The sequence below is a fragment of the Opisthocomus hoazin genome, chromosome 1, assembly GCF_030867145.1.
Source record: "Opisthocomus hoazin isolate bOpiHoa1 chromosome 1, bOpiHoa1.hap1, whole genome shotgun sequence".
Taxonomy (NCBI): Eukaryota; Metazoa; Chordata; class Aves; order Opisthocomiformes; family Opisthocomidae; genus Opisthocomus; species Opisthocomus hoazin.
The window spans coordinates 108,967,699-108,986,127 of record NC_134414.1 but is presented as its reverse complement, the minus strand read 5'-3'; the positions used below and the strand labels follow the sequence as shown (position 1 = coordinate 108,986,127).

General features: G+C 46.5%; 1 protein-coding gene across 2 annotated transcripts in view; it reads left to right on the top strand.

Annotated features, from left to right (window-relative positions):
• HUNK (hormonally up-regulated Neu-associated kinase) overlaps window positions 1–18,429 on the top strand; it is a 60,413-nt gene that overhangs the window by 6,795 nt on the left and 35,189 nt on the right. For both annotated transcript variants that reach the window (XM_075432968.1, XM_075432978.1), the window contains exon 2: window positions 13,990–14,282. In XM_075432968.1, the coding sequence (XP_075289083.1) occupies window positions 13,990–14,282 (293 nt within the window). The remainder of the gene's footprint in view (window positions 1–13,989; window positions 14,283–18,429) is intronic.

Sequence of the window (18,429 nt, the reverse complement as noted above, 5' to 3'; positions counted from 1 at the left end):
TTGCAACTTGTTCTGCAATGAGCTGAACTGATGCATATGTGGCAGTTGCTTATCCTCTTGAGATAATCTGCTTTCAAGTTTACATTCAGCAGTTTTAAGGATGTCACTAACAGTGCGTGTCAGCAATGTGCTGGTCTTCGTATAGACTGATATAATTTTAATGACATATGCAGGATTGAGGGAAGCCGAGTGTTTAGGTTGAATTGGCACCAGGTGTGGTTCTTATGCTACGCTCACATCTGGATCCGTGTACTTGTTCTTGCAAGTCTTGTATTTTTAATATTTAATATGTAAAACTGTATACCTGTTTTTGTAGGCATGTGTTACCTATAAATGTCTTGGTAATTAAAATATGTCTTGCTTTCTACATCTTGCAGTTCACCATATCTCCTTTTACACCAATGAGGTTTAGAATGCTACCATAGCTTCATGCTTTTCAGCGGACGCAACACGAGGCATCTTTGCCCCTCTGCCCTCATGAGTTATTTGTTAGCCTGCACTTGGGAAAATCGAGGTTATTAATGAGCAGCACTCACTCTTCACAGGGGTACAACCGCAGAAGGAAAGCAGTCCTGAGATGGTGCGACAAGCCTGACAGCTGAATTGTAATAGTCTGCCTAAAACCTGAGCTGTTGTGTTGTATGAACAACAATATAAAAATGAGCTGAGAGTTTACGTGCTGGCTATGGTACTCTTCAAGGTTATGGAGAAGCATCAAAAACTGTCCAAAGCCAATGATTTAGTAGGTACCAGCCAGAAGAAGAATTAGGTGGTATGCTGTGTTAGTGCTCACCTAGGAGCATGGGATGTACAACCAAACCAAAGCAAACCAGTACTGGCTAGATTCAGACCACGTTGAGTACTCTGCTGCTTGCTGTGTGGCCACACTTTGCTTTACTTCATCTCCAGATTGGCTTAGCTGTTATTTTCAGATAAGCTGAAGAGCAAAAGCCTGAACCTCTCAATTCTGTGGCTCTGTAAAACTGCTTCTGTTGTGCTTCCCCAATGGGCTGTCTGTTGGCTGAGCGCCTCGAGGGTACGGACTTAGTGGGGCTAGTAGTTTCGATGGGCTGGTGGAGGTTGTGCTGATGAAGACAATGGGGTAGGTTTTTCCAGTAAGCTTAACCGGAGTAAGAGAGAAGCCACCACCACAAGCACGGCTCTGGGACTCGTGGAAAGAGTCTGGGAGAAGTTACCGTGGCCTCACAAGGTGACCACCTGCAGAAAATGAACAGAATGCTAATGGTGCCCTGACCAAGGTCTCCTCTTCTGCCAATGCTTTGCTCCGCGATTGCACTGCTGAGCTCAAGGTCCAACACCTTTAATGCTAGGCCAAACAGGGCTCTCCTGGTTTGCAGTATGAGATCAGTGCTACTAATGCAAAGAGAAAAGTCATTGCAACAAAGAGAACTAAAAAAAGAGAAGATATATATAATAAATTTCCTTTGCTCTCTGCCTGTTGTGGAAGATTGTCATGGAAACATTTTTTTCGGAGAATAAATTTATTTTCTGTGAATAATGTCCACAGAGCTAAGGGAGAGAGCATATTATTTATATATAAAAACTTTATTGGAGACACCTTTTTCTTGGCTCCCAACAGTTGTAAATGTTTTATCTGCTGTGTTTTAAATCACTACAAAAGAGGGTATTACCTGGGCCTCAAAAGCAGCAGCTCTTGGGTTTTTGTTTGGGTTTTTTTTTTTTTCCTCCTTAAAGCCGTAAAGCTATGTTGGTATTAAAGCACTTTAAATCAGGGATGCTTAGTCTTCCATAAGTCCAGTCCTGCATTTGATCACTGAAATGTGAAACAGGGACTATTTAATACAAAACACATTACGAGTCCGTGATCAGGAAAATGGGAGGCGGCACAAGCCGCCGGGTTTCTCCTGTAGGGATGGGTGTTGGAGGAACGGCATTTGGCGTCGCTCCTCTCTCTTTGCTTCCCCGCGTGTAGCCTGAGATCTTCATCCATCTCATGGTGACGGCAGTTTTCAGCGTCAGGAAGGCAGGTTCTGGTTTATCAGAAACAGCTGGATGGGATACGGTTCGCTTGCGATGGAAGCGTTGACTGTGCTTCGCCGTGCCTCAGCTCTCGGGGCCGCCTCTCATCCTGACAGCCCATCAGGGCGATGTCTGGGTGGAGGGGACCTCTGTTCTCCAGCAGCTGGCACGCTGGCCTCCGTCGTGAGGGGTTGTGGGCAGCCATCAGCGCCTGTTGATGTGAAATAAGGGCCTCCCTGGTCTGAACGGGCTTTCCGACTGCCGTGGTGGCTGCCCGTCAGGCTCCCCGTGCGGCGCTTGTGTGGCAAGCCATGAAAAATGTCGTTCCCGCTAGCTGGTCGGACCTTGAGCATAAAGGGTTTTCATGTGAAGGGCTGGGCGGTGTTTCAGCACATCGGTCTTACCTTATGAACAGGGGTCAAAAAGCCCTTTTCTGAAAAACAGCTAATATTTGGGAAGTGGTGCTCGATGAGTGTTCTACGTGTCAATGGCAAGCCAAACCCAGCTGTCCCAGGCATTCAGAGACACGCTTGCTCCTTGCAGGGGCTGTCTCCGGCCTGGAGGCTGGTTTCTGACAAGCTCGTGAGGTTTTCTTTTGGAACTGCTTTAATGCATCCGCATGTATTTCTGTGTCTGGCTTTCTGCCGCCACTACTTCCATCAGTCTCTGTGTAATCTCTCTTGACTTGTGTAGATATCTTTAGAGGCCAGGGAGGTAAAAATGTGCGCGGGGGGGATGCAGTTAGGGCTACCCCATTAATTAGTTGACCAGGAGAGCAGTGAAAGGTCACTGGAATTAGTTTCTTTCTGCCAGAGGCGAGACAGATGCCCTCCATGACCCACTCAAGACAAGCCATGTGTTCCTCCCTGTGGATGGGGCTGTACCGTTGCCGCTCAGGTTCCTCCCTCCCAGGCTCCCGAGCTGTGCTCTGACCCCGTGGCACCGTGTGTTGTACGAATTCTGCTGCTTTGGACACACTGCACCAAGGAAAAATGTGATTTGTGGGAGTTTCTGTTCAGAGCGGCTGGGTAGGGGCAGAATTGCGTCACCCCCCTTGCCTCAAAACCATCTCCTGCTGGTCACCGTGCTCGGAAGGTCTGGCCATTTCAGGTGGCAGAGATGCTAGGAGATGGGAATATGTCTTTCCTTCAGCTGTTTGACAAGGGAGTGAAGCAGAAGAGGAGAGGGAAGGGGGCAGCTGGCTTTATGGAAGCAGCGGAGCAGAAGTACGTCCAGGGAAGGATAACAATAGTTGCCTGTGAGGTGTGGCGTGAAGTTACCCGTAAATACGATGTGAAGTAAAAAGCATGTTGAAGAGAGATACAGCCAAGAAAGGCTCTCCTCCAGTGAAGCTGAGCCGCTCTATGGGAGTGGACGACATCGGACAAGGCATTAGCCGTGTGTTAAATCAGCAGTTGCCTCCGCTCTGTTTCCTTCCTTCCTGACTGAAGTAAGAGGAGGAGGGAGGAAGAGCTGCAGAAAGGTGGAGGATGCCATACTGTGTGGAAGGACACGAAGGCAGGGCGTGAGGAAGCCCTGAGGAGTCCATGCACACAGCCTTGCAACACTGACAGTCTTAAAACCTTTGTGTGGGCTGCAGTTGCTCTTACCATAGCGGGAGCAACCCCGTAGTATGTCCTTACAAACACCAGCGCCTCGACACGTCAGAACTCTGCCTCCCCGTGGAAACACTAATTTGACTGTGCCGATACAGTCGGCAGCAGAGCTGTGGGTGAGTTGGGCTGTCTGCAGCAGCATCAATATTTGCATGACTCCTCGTGACATTTCGTGTCTTCTGTGCTGGGGAGCTCCAGCAAGGGTGTCAGAGCTTGCAAAATTTGCATCCCTTGATGTGACTGCTGACGGCTCCCACAGCGCCTTGCCTTGGTCAACCCCCATCCTCCTGTGCCGTGCCTTGGCACCCGCCATCCCTCTGCGGGGACCCGAGACTCTTTGCATATTTACAGGCACTGAAGCCCAAAGGGATCACAGCAATCATCCAGCCTGACGTCCTGCAGAAGGCCAGCCCCGGTATTCTCACCAGGAGTATCTGTATCAATGTTTTGTTGAGCTATTGCATACTTTTATGAGGTGGGGGAAAAATTCAAGATCTGTATTCATCTCTGTAGGATAAGGTGTTTCTATCATTACTTCACTGCACCTAAAAAAACATGGATAGGGTTTATAGCCTGAGTTTGCCCAATTTACCTTTTGGGAAGTTAATTTTTATTTTATTCGGTTAAAGTGCTTTCTGTCATTAGAAATCTTTTCCTCGTGTAGGTACTTGCAGAAAATCATCAAGTCAGTTCTTAACATTCTGCTAATTAAACATTTTGAGCTTCAGTCAGTTACTACAACAAACAGTTCTTGGACCTCAGGCTGTTCCTGAAGCTCTTTTCAGAACTCTTTCCAAATTTTTAACATCATTTTTTAATTACTGGCACCAGAACTGGATACAGTAATCTAATAATAGGCCCCAGTGCCTTGGACAGGTGTAATTAACACCTTTTCTTACTTCAACAAATACATCCTGCTTATGCTTTTAGGGATTATGTTTTAAGTTGGCTGTGGCATCAAGAGGGCTTATGTTCACTTGCTTATCTAAAGTACTTCTGAATCCTTTTCTGCATTGCTGGATACTGTCGTCTTTGGGTTGTAGGTAATGGTGAGATTTTCTTTTTATCCCCTGGCGATTTGATTCTTTCCGTTGAAGCTACCTTGAATCTGAAGCATAGGAGTGAGCATACTCGGAACTACTTTCTTATTTGGAAGAGTTTATATTTCTTCAGGGCTGATTTCAAGCTTTCTTGACTGTATCTAGTCTGCCAACAGAGAGAGTGGCCTCCTGCCTACTGAGGCATTTATCCTGTACTCGTCTCTACAGCAGCTGGTTTTATATATTGCTAAGCTCAAAACTCCTGGCTTATGCTGTCAGAGGTGCAGAAGAAAAGAGAATACTTTAAGTGACTCCGCTCTACCTTTTTTGATTGCTGATTTTACTAATGTCAAAGCAAATACGAAAGAAAAGCTATGTATGCAGCTGTCCTACAAAGAGCAGATACAAAGAGTATCAATGTCTGAACATTGCCACTCAGGTGTGAAGCAAAGAGATGATACTGCTTATTTAACGTAAACCCTCGATCCAGCTCTAATTGTATAGCTGAGCAGCCTTCTCACAGTGCATACATGTGTACATGCATGCAGATGTTTAACTTGAACCTCTGTCCCCCCTGTTCCATTCATGGCAAGCATACAAGGCAGATATAAAAGGTATCAGATGGCCATCACTGAATGGTTGTCGTTCTCTGTCCTTGGTAAATAGGACGGGCTTTATTCTTGTGGGTGAGTCTGCCTTTACACATTGCTGTGGGTTTGGACAGTCACTGGCTTCCTTGGAGGGAATGGCTAAGCTGTAAGCAGAATGGTTAGCAAGTGGTTACCTTCTTGTGATACTTTCAGAAATGCTCTGTGGTTTTCTTTGAAAGCAGTTCTTGAAAGGTGAATAGGATGCTGGAATTTGTTAGGGAACTGGGAAACCAAAAAGGATAGCCGGAGGGAGTCCCACCAAAAATACCACCCCTGGAGCCTCTTCAGACAGATTCTCTGACTTGGGTGGTGTGGGCTGCAAGGTAATTTGGCAAATGACTAACATCAAGCATGTTACTGTGTTACCTTTCTTACAGTTTCATTGTGTTTAGTCCCATGGTGAGAGTTAAGTTTGTGTTTCGGTGACATTGTCTGGACTCATCCGTGTCTGACAGTCCTCAGATAAGAGCTGTGATTTCTCTCTGTCCTGAGTGGGACATGTGTGGTCCTTTCTGAAGGTTTGTTGATTTCTGGTATGCATTTGCTTGCATGATCGTTTTCTTTAATGCTGTATTTCTTAAGATATTGGAACTTCCTATATAAAAAAATTAATCCTTTGCTGTACTTGTAGAGTTTGCTAAGCTGTAACAGCTAAAGGAAAGAATAAACGCTACCCAGTGAATGAGGTTGGCATTTTCTAATCCTTGGATTCGGTTGTGAAAAGCTGGTTGGTTGCCCAAGCTGAGATACCCTTGAAGGGATTGCTTTCAGGACTGTGCTGACAACTGTGTAGGCTTCAAAGTTAGGTCTGTTTAATACGATTTGAATTTGCCACCCAAAATCACCAGCCGGTTTTGAAAATTAAGCTCAGATTTTTGTGGTGAGAACAGTGGTAAAACACAAAGCAAGCTACAAGTGATGCCAGACAGCTATCACAGAAAGGAAGGAAGAAAAGAAAATGAATTCATTGCATGAGCCTTCTTGGGCATTTCAAAAAAGAGCTGGAGATGGGCTTGCGCTAACGATGGCTGTAAAACATCTACGTGGTCTGGCTCTCTGTTGCATTCTCCTGGCTAAGCTTAAACCAGACAATGAAGTTTTGTGGGTTTAGATGCAGGAGTCCAGGTCTCAGGCCTTCCCATTGACTGTCTCCCCAGCTGCACCCCCTAGCCTGCAGCTGGGAACTTCATCCCAGTGGTCAGGGTGCACCAGGAGTCCCATGGCCCGTGGCCCGGGACACTGCTGAGTCAGCACTGCTGCCTGGTTTGGCATTGTCTGCAGCAGGCCTGCCAGAAATAGGCTCTGAGGAGGGAGGGAAAAAGAAAAGGCGGGAGGGAGGGAGGGTGTCCCTCCGGTAGTTGAATAGTCCCTCTGATAGCTGAAGTTTCTTCTCTTGTGCTATGTCGGTCTCCTGGCCAAATCCCACAGCGCTTGCTGGATTCTTATTCAAACCAGTTTCCTCTCAATTCAGCTGGAGCTCCATTTGGCAGAGGTCTGCAGGAACTGCCTTCCTCTCATTTAAAGTTAGGAGAGAGTTTGCAGAAGGAAACAATTCAAGTGGTTGGGTAAGCGGGGAAAACTCTTAAAAAGTCCTCAAAATGTCATACCCTGATTTTGCAAGGTCACCTGCAACTTTCTGTTCTTTGTAAAGTTAAACATGTTATGACATTATTTGCCAGGCTGGGGGCATTACTATGGAACTGTTCTGGATGTTATTGCAACTGTCTGAAGTGAGTATGGTTCAAGACCTCTTGACTTTTGACTTGGCAAACAGGCCACCGAGGGCACCCGCTCTCTGGCAAACAGGAAGGCTTGCTGCCGTTGGGGTGCGTCCTTCTGCCGGGAGACAGCCTGCGCGGAGACATCCGATCTGGCAGGCGGGAAACCCGAGGCTGAACTCAGACCTGGGTTCCCTGAGTGCTGAAGTGCCGCGTGACTGAAGTCACTGCTGGTCATGTGGTTGTTCCTCGGGTTTTATTCAGGTGGAGTGATGGCACAACTGGTCGAAGCTTGAGATTCACCAGGGAAAGCTAGGTAGAGGGACAGATGTTTTTACTGTAAACCCATGTCCTGAATAAAGCTCCTTGCAGCTTGGGGGTTGGGGAACAATCACCCAAAAACTACAAACCCAGTGGCCTTCCATCAATTTTGTATGTAGTTGAAAATAGGTTCTATAGCAGGCTTGGAGCCCCCCCCGCCCCAGTATTATTGTTCTTGTGTTCAGCTTCATCCCAGTATCCCAACATTTGGTTTCCCATCAGCAGGACACTGCAGGCATGCCATGCCTTGAATTTCTTATCGAAGCACAACAGAAGCTGAAAAATACAGGTTTTCAAAGCAGGTTTCCAGCACCGAGGAGTATTTACAAAGGGTTGGTGCAAAGGAAAAGAAAAGAGTCTCAGTGAGACTGAGCCGCACTCTGACACAGGAGCGCTGCTGCGGAGCAGTCAGGCGTGCTCTGAACAGACCTTTGCATGTCTGCTGGGTAAGCAAACAGCTTTCTCTTGCTAACAAAAGCACCACTTCTTGACCTGTGATTTTTCCAGGTGTCGCTGGTGGGGTTATAAATAGCCGGCAGAAGGGGAGGGGGAGAAGATGACTTTGACTTCTGCCCGCCAAGCACCCAGAGGTCCCTCCTGCCAGGCGCAGCAGAGCCATCACTGGCCCTGTGGGCTCGGCGTGCTGTTGGGGCGCAGCTCTGGGGGAGCTGCCCCACGCGAAACATGCCACTCGCACGGACATACGGACGCTACGCTGGGGCACACTGAGGGTGTGTGTGAGCCACCTTCCGTGCTTTGTTGGTGTTTCATGTGTGGAGGCATGGCTGTTTACAGAGAGGATGCAAAATGTGGTTCCTCTGGATGCAGCAGTGATCTAACAACCGAAGCCCTGTCTCCCAGATTTCCCCAGGCAACGTTTGGTTCCTTAAACTGTCTCTTCTTGCTTTTTCTCAGGGCCTTGCTGTGACTGTTTTTGTGCGGTTTGGTGCCAGTCAGCTCCATCCCCCCACCGCCCCACCTCCCTCTTGCAGATTCACCAACCCTCCTAAAACACTAGCTGGCAAAAATCTTCCTCCCGTGTGTGTCAAACACGTGCCTTTGTTTGGGTGATGACACGTGCCTGTATTTGCTGATGGTGTTTTAGCTGCTTGGTTCTGTAAGCAATGTCACCGTCTCCTCCATGGATCTGTGGAGAAGAGTGGTGCTTGCGCTTCCCCCTCACCTCCGCTTCAGTATGCTTCAGCCCAGCCTGAACTATTTTAGTGAGACGGTTGAGTGAAGCAGCAATTGCTCATATGATGTGTCACACCATAAACTTCAGGAAGGTAATTCATTCCAACGGTGTAATTCTAGGACTCGGGTACCAAAAATATGGCCTATTACTCATCTTTGTATCTCATAACACAGCATAACATAAACCGTTTATTTATTTACACAGCAAAGGTTTAGCCAAAAGCAAAGTGTTGAATGTCAACAGCCACTGTTGCTACAAATTCAGAGTAATTACTCGTTTTATCATTTAGTTTTTTATTCCTGTGCCACTGTTGGCCAAGAATTCAAGTCAGAAGATAGACGTGAAGCAGAGACAAAGAGCCCCTACTTTAAACTTGGGAGAGCAAAACTGAATAATTGACATGTCTTGAGTAGGCTATGAAACCTCGAATCTGTTTATTGTAGGGTTACCTGACATCTACAGTATTTTCTCTGCTGAATGCTTTTTCCTTCTGCGTGATTGAAATTTTCAGGTGTACGCACACACATCTACACCGTACAGGAGGCTGTGTATATTAAATGCATTGGGGCACATTCGGTCTTCACTTACCTTTGCCTAACTCTGGATGATCTCAAAATCAGGGATATTTAGCTAGGTCAGCCCTGGAGTAGCTGACTGCAGAGTCTGATCCCTAGATTTCCTATGTATGCTTCAGAGTAAATTGTAAATAAGAGGAAAATCCAGGAAACCCAAACAAGCAAAAAAACCCACAGGAGCTCTGCCCGTGAATGCTGACCCCTTTGCACAGCCCTTGTAACATGAGATGTACTTCATTTAGGAAAGCAAAGTGATCCTTCAAGAAAACAAAAACAAAAAGAACTGCGGTGCAAGGCAAATGGCATTGACTAGGAGAACAGTAGAATAAGTGAAAGGAGTGGTAAGGAGGAAGACCCAGGAGGAACAGAGAGGAACAAAAGCTAGAAGCTGTTCTGGAGAATGTTCATATGAAAGTTGGTAGGCTGCTTGTGTGTTTGGGGCAACTATTTTCTTTTTTTTCTTTAGAAACATAGAGGTTTCTTTAAAGACCCTGGCTTTTGAATAGTCCCTGAGATGGAGGTGGCCGGGGGGGATCTGTCTGAGATATTCCCAGGGTGCCCTGAGCTGCAGGAGAGGCTGCCTAGGAGAGGGCTCAAGGTCCCACGCACGTCTGTCCCAGGAGCAAGCAATGTCCCTAGTTTCCTGCATGGTGTGGGAGATGCAAGTCTTCCACAGCCTTACCTGGTCTTTTACTCTTCTCTTTCTGCTATTCAAAGCTGTTGCCAAAACAAAACTCTTGTTTCCACCTTTGTCAGCTCGGTCAGCTGTGCTGGTGGATCTCTCGGATCGGATGTGAGGGGCCTTGAGGAAGGTAGCTTGGAGTCAAGGGTGGCTCTGAAAGCAGCTTTGCTTTTCTGCTGGGATAGGTAGGGTGCCTGACCAAGGATCTGTCAAAATCAAGGAGAGAAATTGCCTTTAAGACAAGGAAAGCTAATTCTCTGTGATAGTGAAGCCACCAAGTAGTCCCATAGTTGGCTATCTCCTGGGTTCAGGTGGTTGCCTCTGTTCCCCACAGTCATGCTCGCCCTGGGCAGCAGATGTGCACACATGTAGCAGTAATGTCTTTTTTTCTGGTCGATGAAATGGGGATGACTTACCAATATGGACAATGGATTACTGCTCCATACTGTTAATACTCCGTGTTGGTGCCGGGCAAGATTATGGACTGATTCATCCTGAGTGCGCTCACAGGGCGTGTGAAGGACAACCAGGGTATCAGGCCCAGCCAGCATGGGTATTCATGAAAGGCACGTCCTGCTTGAGCAACCTAATCTCCTTCTATGACCAGGTGACCCACCTAGTGGATGAAGGAAAGGCTGTGGATGTCACCTACCTGGACTTTAGTAAGGCCTTTGACACTGTTCCCCACAGCATCCTCCTGGAGAAACTGGCTGCCCATGATTTGGATGGGTGTACTCTTTACTGGATAAAGAATTGGCTGAATGGCCGAGTGCAGAGGGTGGTGGTGAATGGATTTAAATCCAGCTGGCGGCCGGTCACGAGTGGTGTTCCCCAGGGCTCAGTTTTGGGTCTGGTCTTGTTTAACATCTTCATCAATGATCTGGATGAGGGGATTGAGTGCTCCCTCAGTAAGTTTGCAGAAGACACCAAGCTGCTGGGCGGGAGTGTCGATCTGCTGGAGGGTAGGAAGGCTCTGCAGAGGGATTTGGACAGACTGGATTGATGAGCCGAGGCCAACTGTATGAGGTTCAACAAGGCCAAGTGACGAGTCCTGCACTTTGGTCACAACAACCCCATGCAACGCTACAGGCTTGGGGAGGAGTGGCTGGAAAGCTGCATGGTGGGAAAGGACATTGGGGTGGTGGTCAACAGCCAGCTGAACATGAGCCAGCAGTGTGCCCAGGTGGCCAAGAAGGCCAATGGCATCCTGGCTTGTATCAGGAATAGTGTGGCCAGCAGGAGCAGGGAGGTGATGGTGCCCCTGTACTCGGCACTGGTGAGGCTACACCTGGAGTGCTGTGTTCAGTTTTGGGCCCCTCACTACAAGAAGGACATTGAGGGGCTGGAGCGTGTCCAGAGAAGGGCAACGAGGCTGGTGAGGGGTCTGGAGAACAAGTCTGATGAGGAGCAGCTGAGGGAGCTGGGGATGTTTAGTCTGGAGAAGAGGAGACTGAGGGGAGAGGAGACCTTATTGCTCTCTACAACTGCCTGAAAGGAGGCTGTAGTGAGGCAGGTGTTGGTCTCTTCTCCCAAGTAACCAGTGATAGGACGAGAGGCAATGGCCTCAAGTTGCATCAGGGGAGGTTTAGATTGGATGTTAGGAAGAATTTCTTTACTGAAAGAGCAGTCAGGCATTGGAACAGGCTGCCCAGGGAGGTGATGGAATCCCCATCCCTGGAGGTGTTTAAAAAACGTGTAGAAGAGGCACTTCAGGATATGGTTTAGTAGGCATGGTGGTGTTGGGTTGATGGTTGGACTTGATGATCTTAGAGGTCTTTTCCAACCTATGAGTCTGTGTTTTGTATCCTGCAGCTGTGGAAAATATCAGCTTGCCTTTTTTTTTTTTTTTTTAATTTTTGCAGATTGTGGTGTGCTGCCAGCAAACAATCTGGCATCTCATGTTTCTGTAACCCATGAATTTGTTTGTCCTCACCAGAATAACTTCTGTGGTTTGCTGGCTAAATAAACCATGCAAGCCTCTGTGTTCTCCGTTCTATCTCATTAGATGGAAGAACGTACTAATTTAAGACTGTTTCCTTGATGAATCACCTGAGGCTTTAAAAAATGGTGAAGTTAAGCTCCAATTTACCTGTTGTTTTATCTTACAACTAAATGATCTTTCTCTAATGTGACTAGTCAGGAATGTAGCTTACAGGTGTTAATGGCAGCTATCTTGTGTGTGGTGTTCAGTCTTATCTCTTTATCAAGAGTATTTCACCAGAGTGATCTTTTAGCAGCAGAAATGTATCCAGCTAATAACACGCTCAGTGATGCTGGCTTCTGGCTCTTAGGACAGGCTGCGAAGCCCAAACTCCTGTAGTTTTGTTCTTCAATTCCTCTGCCGATAAAACTTGACTTTGATTCAAGGAGTTAGTGTCAAAGGGTCTGGATCTGTTTTTGTTGTCGTATTTCCAGCCCATATATTTTGTGGCTTTTGTTCTCTTAAGGAAAACCAAAATATTCACTAATTTAACCTTTCGTTTGCTTGCAGAAAAAAATAAAGGTAAGGCTAGTCAGACGGGGAGCTGTCATGTGCTTGATGTGTGCTTGGCTCTTTCTCAAGCTAGGAGGGCAGCCAGATAACGCTTTGAAGAAGTTTGTCTCTCTGTTGCCGAAGCCCACCAGCCCGCAGTGCTGTGAATTGCAACGATGTAGTTGCAAGTGAGTTTGCTGTGATTAGTTAGTTCGTCAGCCGTGAGGAGGGATGTTGTACGAGCTGGAGGGAAGCCTCTTGGGCTGGTGCTGTTGCCTGGGTGTTAAGGCTGGGGTAAATAAAACTCTGAGGTTTTCCCCACACTTGTTCTTCCCTCTCGCTGTAGGAGTAAGGCAGTGCAGGAAATCCTCCAAGGCCAAATCAAGGCAGACAGCAAAGATGCGGGTGCAGCAGCTTTGTGCCTCCATCTAGGGGGGGAGATGTGGCATTTTCCGAGTGCTTCATTGGACTTGTACCCATGCAAACCAGACTCTTCTGCATCGAGTAACATTCAGTGTCAGGCAGGAATGCCAAGCACCGTGTTTCCCCCCTCTCATCCGGGCAGACAAGCAGCTGTCACTTGGGAAGTGACGGGTGAGCTGCGGGGTCCGGGTGCGTGTGGTGAAGGGCTTCCTTCGCTGCAGAGCTCTGAGGAGAGGAGGAGCCCGGGAGTGCTGGATTTCGCAGTGCCTGTTGTTGCTCAGCCTGGCATGAGCTGTTAAATCTTTGTCTGGTGCAGATGACCTGGAAGTCTGCAGCACCCAAACTAAATAAGAAATCTCAATAAATAAATAAATGTCTAGAAATTTGAGGCAGAAAAAAGCAGATACTTTTATCATGGCTATTTAGTGAATCCATTAAAAGAATAAAAGGAACGAGATTCTTTAAGCATAGGAAAGAACGGTCCTGTCCTTTTGTTCTCATGTGGTGTCCTGCACCAGCAACGAGACAGAAAGCCCTTGGATAGGCGCCGACACGTGCTGTGTCGCAGATTGTGGTACAGAGACTCCTTAGTTTTACGGTGTACTTTCATCATGGTCTTCAGTTGACTTGGACAGCTGTGAGCTGGTGTGCCACTGAGAATTTGCATTAATAAAAAACCCCCAATTTTTGCCGTCTTGGATTTTGCAGAGTTGCTGGGTTCTAGAATTCACGAGGGGATCATCTTTCATGTACATTTTAAAAGAGGGAAAAGAGATGCGCCAAGAGGGTGGTACCAAAATTATTTTGTTTTTCGTAGTACGTTTTTTGTTCTGTTTAATCATGCAAAAATAACACTTGGTCATAGTTTAAGAAACTTGTCATGGAAGCATATCATCTCAAGTCGTATATCCAAAGGCAGGAAAAGCCAAAAATGACACTTAAAACTTGTAAACACCAGCCTGAAGAGTTTCTGGGAAAACAGATAACATAAATGCCCAGCATTAAGTGTGCTGAGTGTTTGGGCATGGTTAATGAGATTTTCTTCTCTCCTTTGTTACCTGTTTCCTTGCAATAACTTTTGACTGTTATCATACACGGGAATAAAGAAAGAAATTGTCAGTGGGGTTGGAAAAACACCCATTTCTCTGACCTGAGCAGTTGTGCCTGAAACCATGGTGTATCAGTTGAGACTGCCATCCTTCTGATTTTTTTTTTTGAGGTTGTTTATACAAGGTTAAAGCAATAAATCATCGATGTGACTGCTAACAACCCGCTCTCCTCTGTTCTTTCTTTAGGTGGCAGTGAAAGTAATTGACAAGAAAAGAGCTAAAAAGGACACCTATGTCACCAAGAATCTGCGACGGGAAGGGCAGATCCAGCAAATGATCCGCCACCCGAATATTGCTCAGCTGCTGGATATACTGGAAACTGAGAACAGCTACTACCTTGTCATGGAGCTGTGCCCCGGTGGCAACTTGATGCACAAGATCTATGAGAAAAAAAGGCTGGAGGAGCATGAAGCGCGCAAATATATCCGGCAGCTTATGCTGGCAGTTGAACATCTTCACCGAGCAGGAGTAGTTCACAGGTAATCTGAAAAACCCCCTCTGGTTAAAATTTATCTCGGAGCCTCTAAGTGGTATTTTGGCATTTATTTGTATAGTACGGAGTGTTCCTTATAAAAACATATTCCTGACAGCTTTTTTGGCTGATCGTCATGATACTGTTTAGATGCTCGTACTGCAGACATTAGAAAGTGTCTACAGAAAGCACTTAAGTGCGTAGCTTCAGTTGAGCACACGGGAGCCGTGCTGACTCCGTGTCCTTAAAGATAAGCCTGCGCTTTGTCTTTCCCTGCAAGCAGCACTATTTTGCCTCTTCAGCGCTCTGTACCAACATTAACCACTGAATCATTTCACTGCTTCTTTGAGGAGGTGGTTGTGTCTGTTGTTTCACTGGTGGAAATACAGCGGTATGGGGAGATGAACTGATTTGCCCAAAGCCTGTCAGTGACACAGCTAGGATGAAGCCTGCATGGGACCACAGAGGTCCCTTGCTTCTGCTTCTCCGCTCTTCCCATTTGTTACCTTGTCTTGACAGGACATCACAGGGTTGAAGACTGTATGAGACTCTCTGCAAGTTTGCATACTTGCAGAGTATGCAACTGTTCAGTTCATCTCACAGTGTCTTCTCAGGAGAGATCCAGAGCTGTTGCAATACAGCTGCTTTCTTTCTTTAGGACCTTTGTTCAATCGTGTATAAGCAGAATGTGTATCTCCTTGCAGGCGTATGCTGTGGAGTTAAAAGTTTACCTGGGCTCCAGGGGAAACGGGATGAGTTCATCAGAGAGAAGTCTGCAAGAGGGCTGCTGAATAAGGGGTAGCTGCCTCTGCCTGAAGCCCCTGAGCAGCGAGGGGTAGAGGCTGGGAGGGTGCAGGTGGAGGTGTCACACGCGATTGCCTGTCCCTGTATGTTTGTCCGCTTATGTGCTCTTGGCTGCTGTGGAGCTGGGAAGACAATGGCCAGGGTGGACCTTTGGTCTGAGCCGGTACATCTCTTCTTCTGTTCTTGGGTGTATTTATAGGGTATTGTCTAAGAAGGAGGCTCTGCTTTCTAAATTTTGGGCCAACTGGTGTTAAGTCTGGACTCCCACATACTTCCCATATAATGCTGAGCAAGTTGTGTAGGCCCCATCCTCTTAGGTTATGTAGGCACGTCACAGGAGCTAGACACTGGAATACTTTTGAGGGTCTGGATCTTAATTTCCTTGGCTGCAATGACTGTGTAGAAGATGGAGAGCTGTTATATACACCCGTCCACAGGCCTGCTGTGCAGGCAGCTGGCAAACTGCCTGAAGACAGCCCACAGCCAGCTCCTCCAGCTGTGCCCAGCTGTGTGCTGAGCTGCCTACCGCTGTGCAACGCTGCTGGGTGCATCTGGCTTGTTGGAACTCCGTGCGCTCAGAAAACTGCTTTTTTTGTTTTGAATCTCTCTGCATGTTCCCTGTGATCCATTAGGGATAGGTGCTACGTGCATGTACAGCCTCGGGTGTACTGAGGTCTTATCTCGAGCTAAATATCTGGTACCCCTGTAATATAATTATTTGAGCAGCCACCAGGTCTGTTCTGCAGGTTCTCTATCAGCAGCTAAACTGCTGACCTCTTTAAATTATTAACCCCACAGTTTGGAGCATGGAAAAGGAAGAAGTCTACTTACTGCTTTAAGGGATCAATCGATATCCATTTACCTGGATATACCATATGGAGAAAGAGGAAGGAAAAAGGTCAAAGCTTCTGAGGTGGGCAAAGGAAAACCCGTCAGGAACAAGAGAAGAAGTTTACATTTTAACAGCAGTATTGAGTTCAGCAGCAGCAGTTCCTCTCACTCAATCATTTACCCTCTGCATAGTGGCTGAAGTGCTTATGGGGGGGTTGGTAGGCTTGGCTTTGATTCCCTTCTTGTTCAGAGAGGATTCAAACCCACATTTTGTACAAAAATAGCTCATTCACTAGGTGCAAGCTAGAATCAACAGGCCACTGCGGTGGCAAGAAGGGAAGGCTTTGGGGTCCAGAGAGAATGTGAGCCTGAGGAGCCCGAGTTCCCACGCGGATGCTGCGTGCTCGCAGTAGTTTTGGCCCTCACCCCCTCTTTTTCTCTGCTGTCTCTGTGAACAGAAGTGCAGCTCACAGAGACTGAAGCGTGAGGGACCTCCATGAGCAGAGGGAGGAAGCAGCCCTGAAGTACTGACATGCTCTGCTGCATCTGGCAGCTGAGCTCTGTCCATCCAGCCCCGTGGCGTTGGATTAATCCTTACCCCAAAGGCAGCGTAGTCCATCCGCTCTATTTCTCAAATCACAGTGCGGCACAGAGCTTATTCTTGGGAGTCTTCCGTCGGGGTAATGAGCGGGTCCAGTTCAGCTTAAACTGATAAAATTTGACAGAATCACAGGCAGTATATCTGCAAGTATTTTCTGTGGCTTAACCATTCAATGACTTATTCTGCAAACAAAGTACGTAGAGCAGCATAGAGGTGCAGGAAAAACACAGATGGCGTGATCTAGATTTATTCTCCTGGCTCTCTGGGAGCAAGAGAGGGAGAAAGAATAGTAGTTGTCCTTCAGCGTCTTGGTCTTATGACCGTAGGAACTCTAAAAACAGACTACTGAATCAGCAGCTGAAGAGGGGGAAAAATAGTGCAGAAGTCTGATTCATTCTCACCCTGGATGAAATGGCAATGTTCTGTTGTTGTTATTGTTGTTATTTTTAAAGCAGGTAAAAATAACAGCACTTTCATCTATGTGGTGATCTGTGGGTGTTCACATTCACTGCGTGTGAAACAAAACACAGCATCCTAGGCCAGAAAGCGGTCTACAGTTTGTCTCTCTCCAAATGCTTTCGTTGTTCACATTGAATGAGGCAGGATATTGGAGAGTGTTCACTGACTGTTTTATTACGAAAAAACATTGGTTTTGCTGCATTATTCAGGGAATAATAGAGATGACTTTCCCTGTTTTAGAACTCAGGATGAAAAAAACCCAGATGGAATAAGTTGTGTGAAATTTGCTTACATTATTTGATGAATATTACTTGGTAAGCTTCATGACTTACAGTCAAGACTTGGCGTGGCAGGAAAGCACTCTGATCTTTGGACAAGAGCTGGGACCCAGAACTCAGAGGAAATGCTTCTGTTAAGAGGCACTTTGTGAACAGCCTAAAATTAAAAAAACTCAAGAAACCTCGTTTTATTTAGAGGCTAAAAAACCACAAAACTCACACTGGACTGTAGAGATGTGTTTTAAGTTATAAATATTTCATCTACTACAGTGGCTGAAGACTGCAAGTTCCTGAGTGCAGGAGCTACATCTTCGGTGAGGGTGTCCGGGGTTCAGAATTCCATGGCCACTCGCTGAAAAAAAAAAAAAAAGCCGCTGTTCTATATATAATTTCATGTAATCATTTGTGTTTCATTCCTTCTGTCAGAAGAGCTGACTGGTTGCTAAAAATATACTTGCAACAAGCTCAGCTGTGAATCAGGTAGGAATATTTATCTTTCCCTCTGACAGAGGAAAACAAACCCAAATGGCAGTATCTGGTGAAGCTTTCTCTTTTCAGAGGGTGTTTACATAGGCCTTCATGCTGTCAAAAAGCAGGATGAACAATAAGCCCCTTGGGAGTGTAAGGACAACAGAGAAAATGAAGTGAAAGCCTTGGTGCTTGCCACTGCATCCCACAGGAAATTCTCAACAACCCTTTTAAAGTAATTTTAACAAAATTCAGACCCATTCAGTGCAATTACTGTCAGGATGTCAAAGAATTTAATAACAGATTGGTAGCAAAGATAGCTTTCTGTATTCCCCCTTTTTCTGTCTTCGTGGCAGCATATTCGTACCTTCCACTGCCATTTTGTAATTAAGAGCAGATCAGGAGTTTGAAAGACACACAAAAACCCTGAGGTTTTGGGCAGAGTTCGTATATTTTTCCACGATCTCTTCCCCTAGAAGAGTAAGGTGGTGCCATACAATCCAGTTGCTCAGGGTGCTACAGGACCCTGCTTTGGTACCTGCTACTTTGACGTGTGGGCTTTGATAACTACCATCCTATTAATTTTAAGTGCCAGTAGTCTGGCTGCTGATGCAATATTTATGACAGATCCTGCACTACAGAACAGAGTCTCCTTTTGAAGTGCAAAGCTGATTTGTCTTTCTATTTTGTGTCAGATTTCAGAATTACCTTTG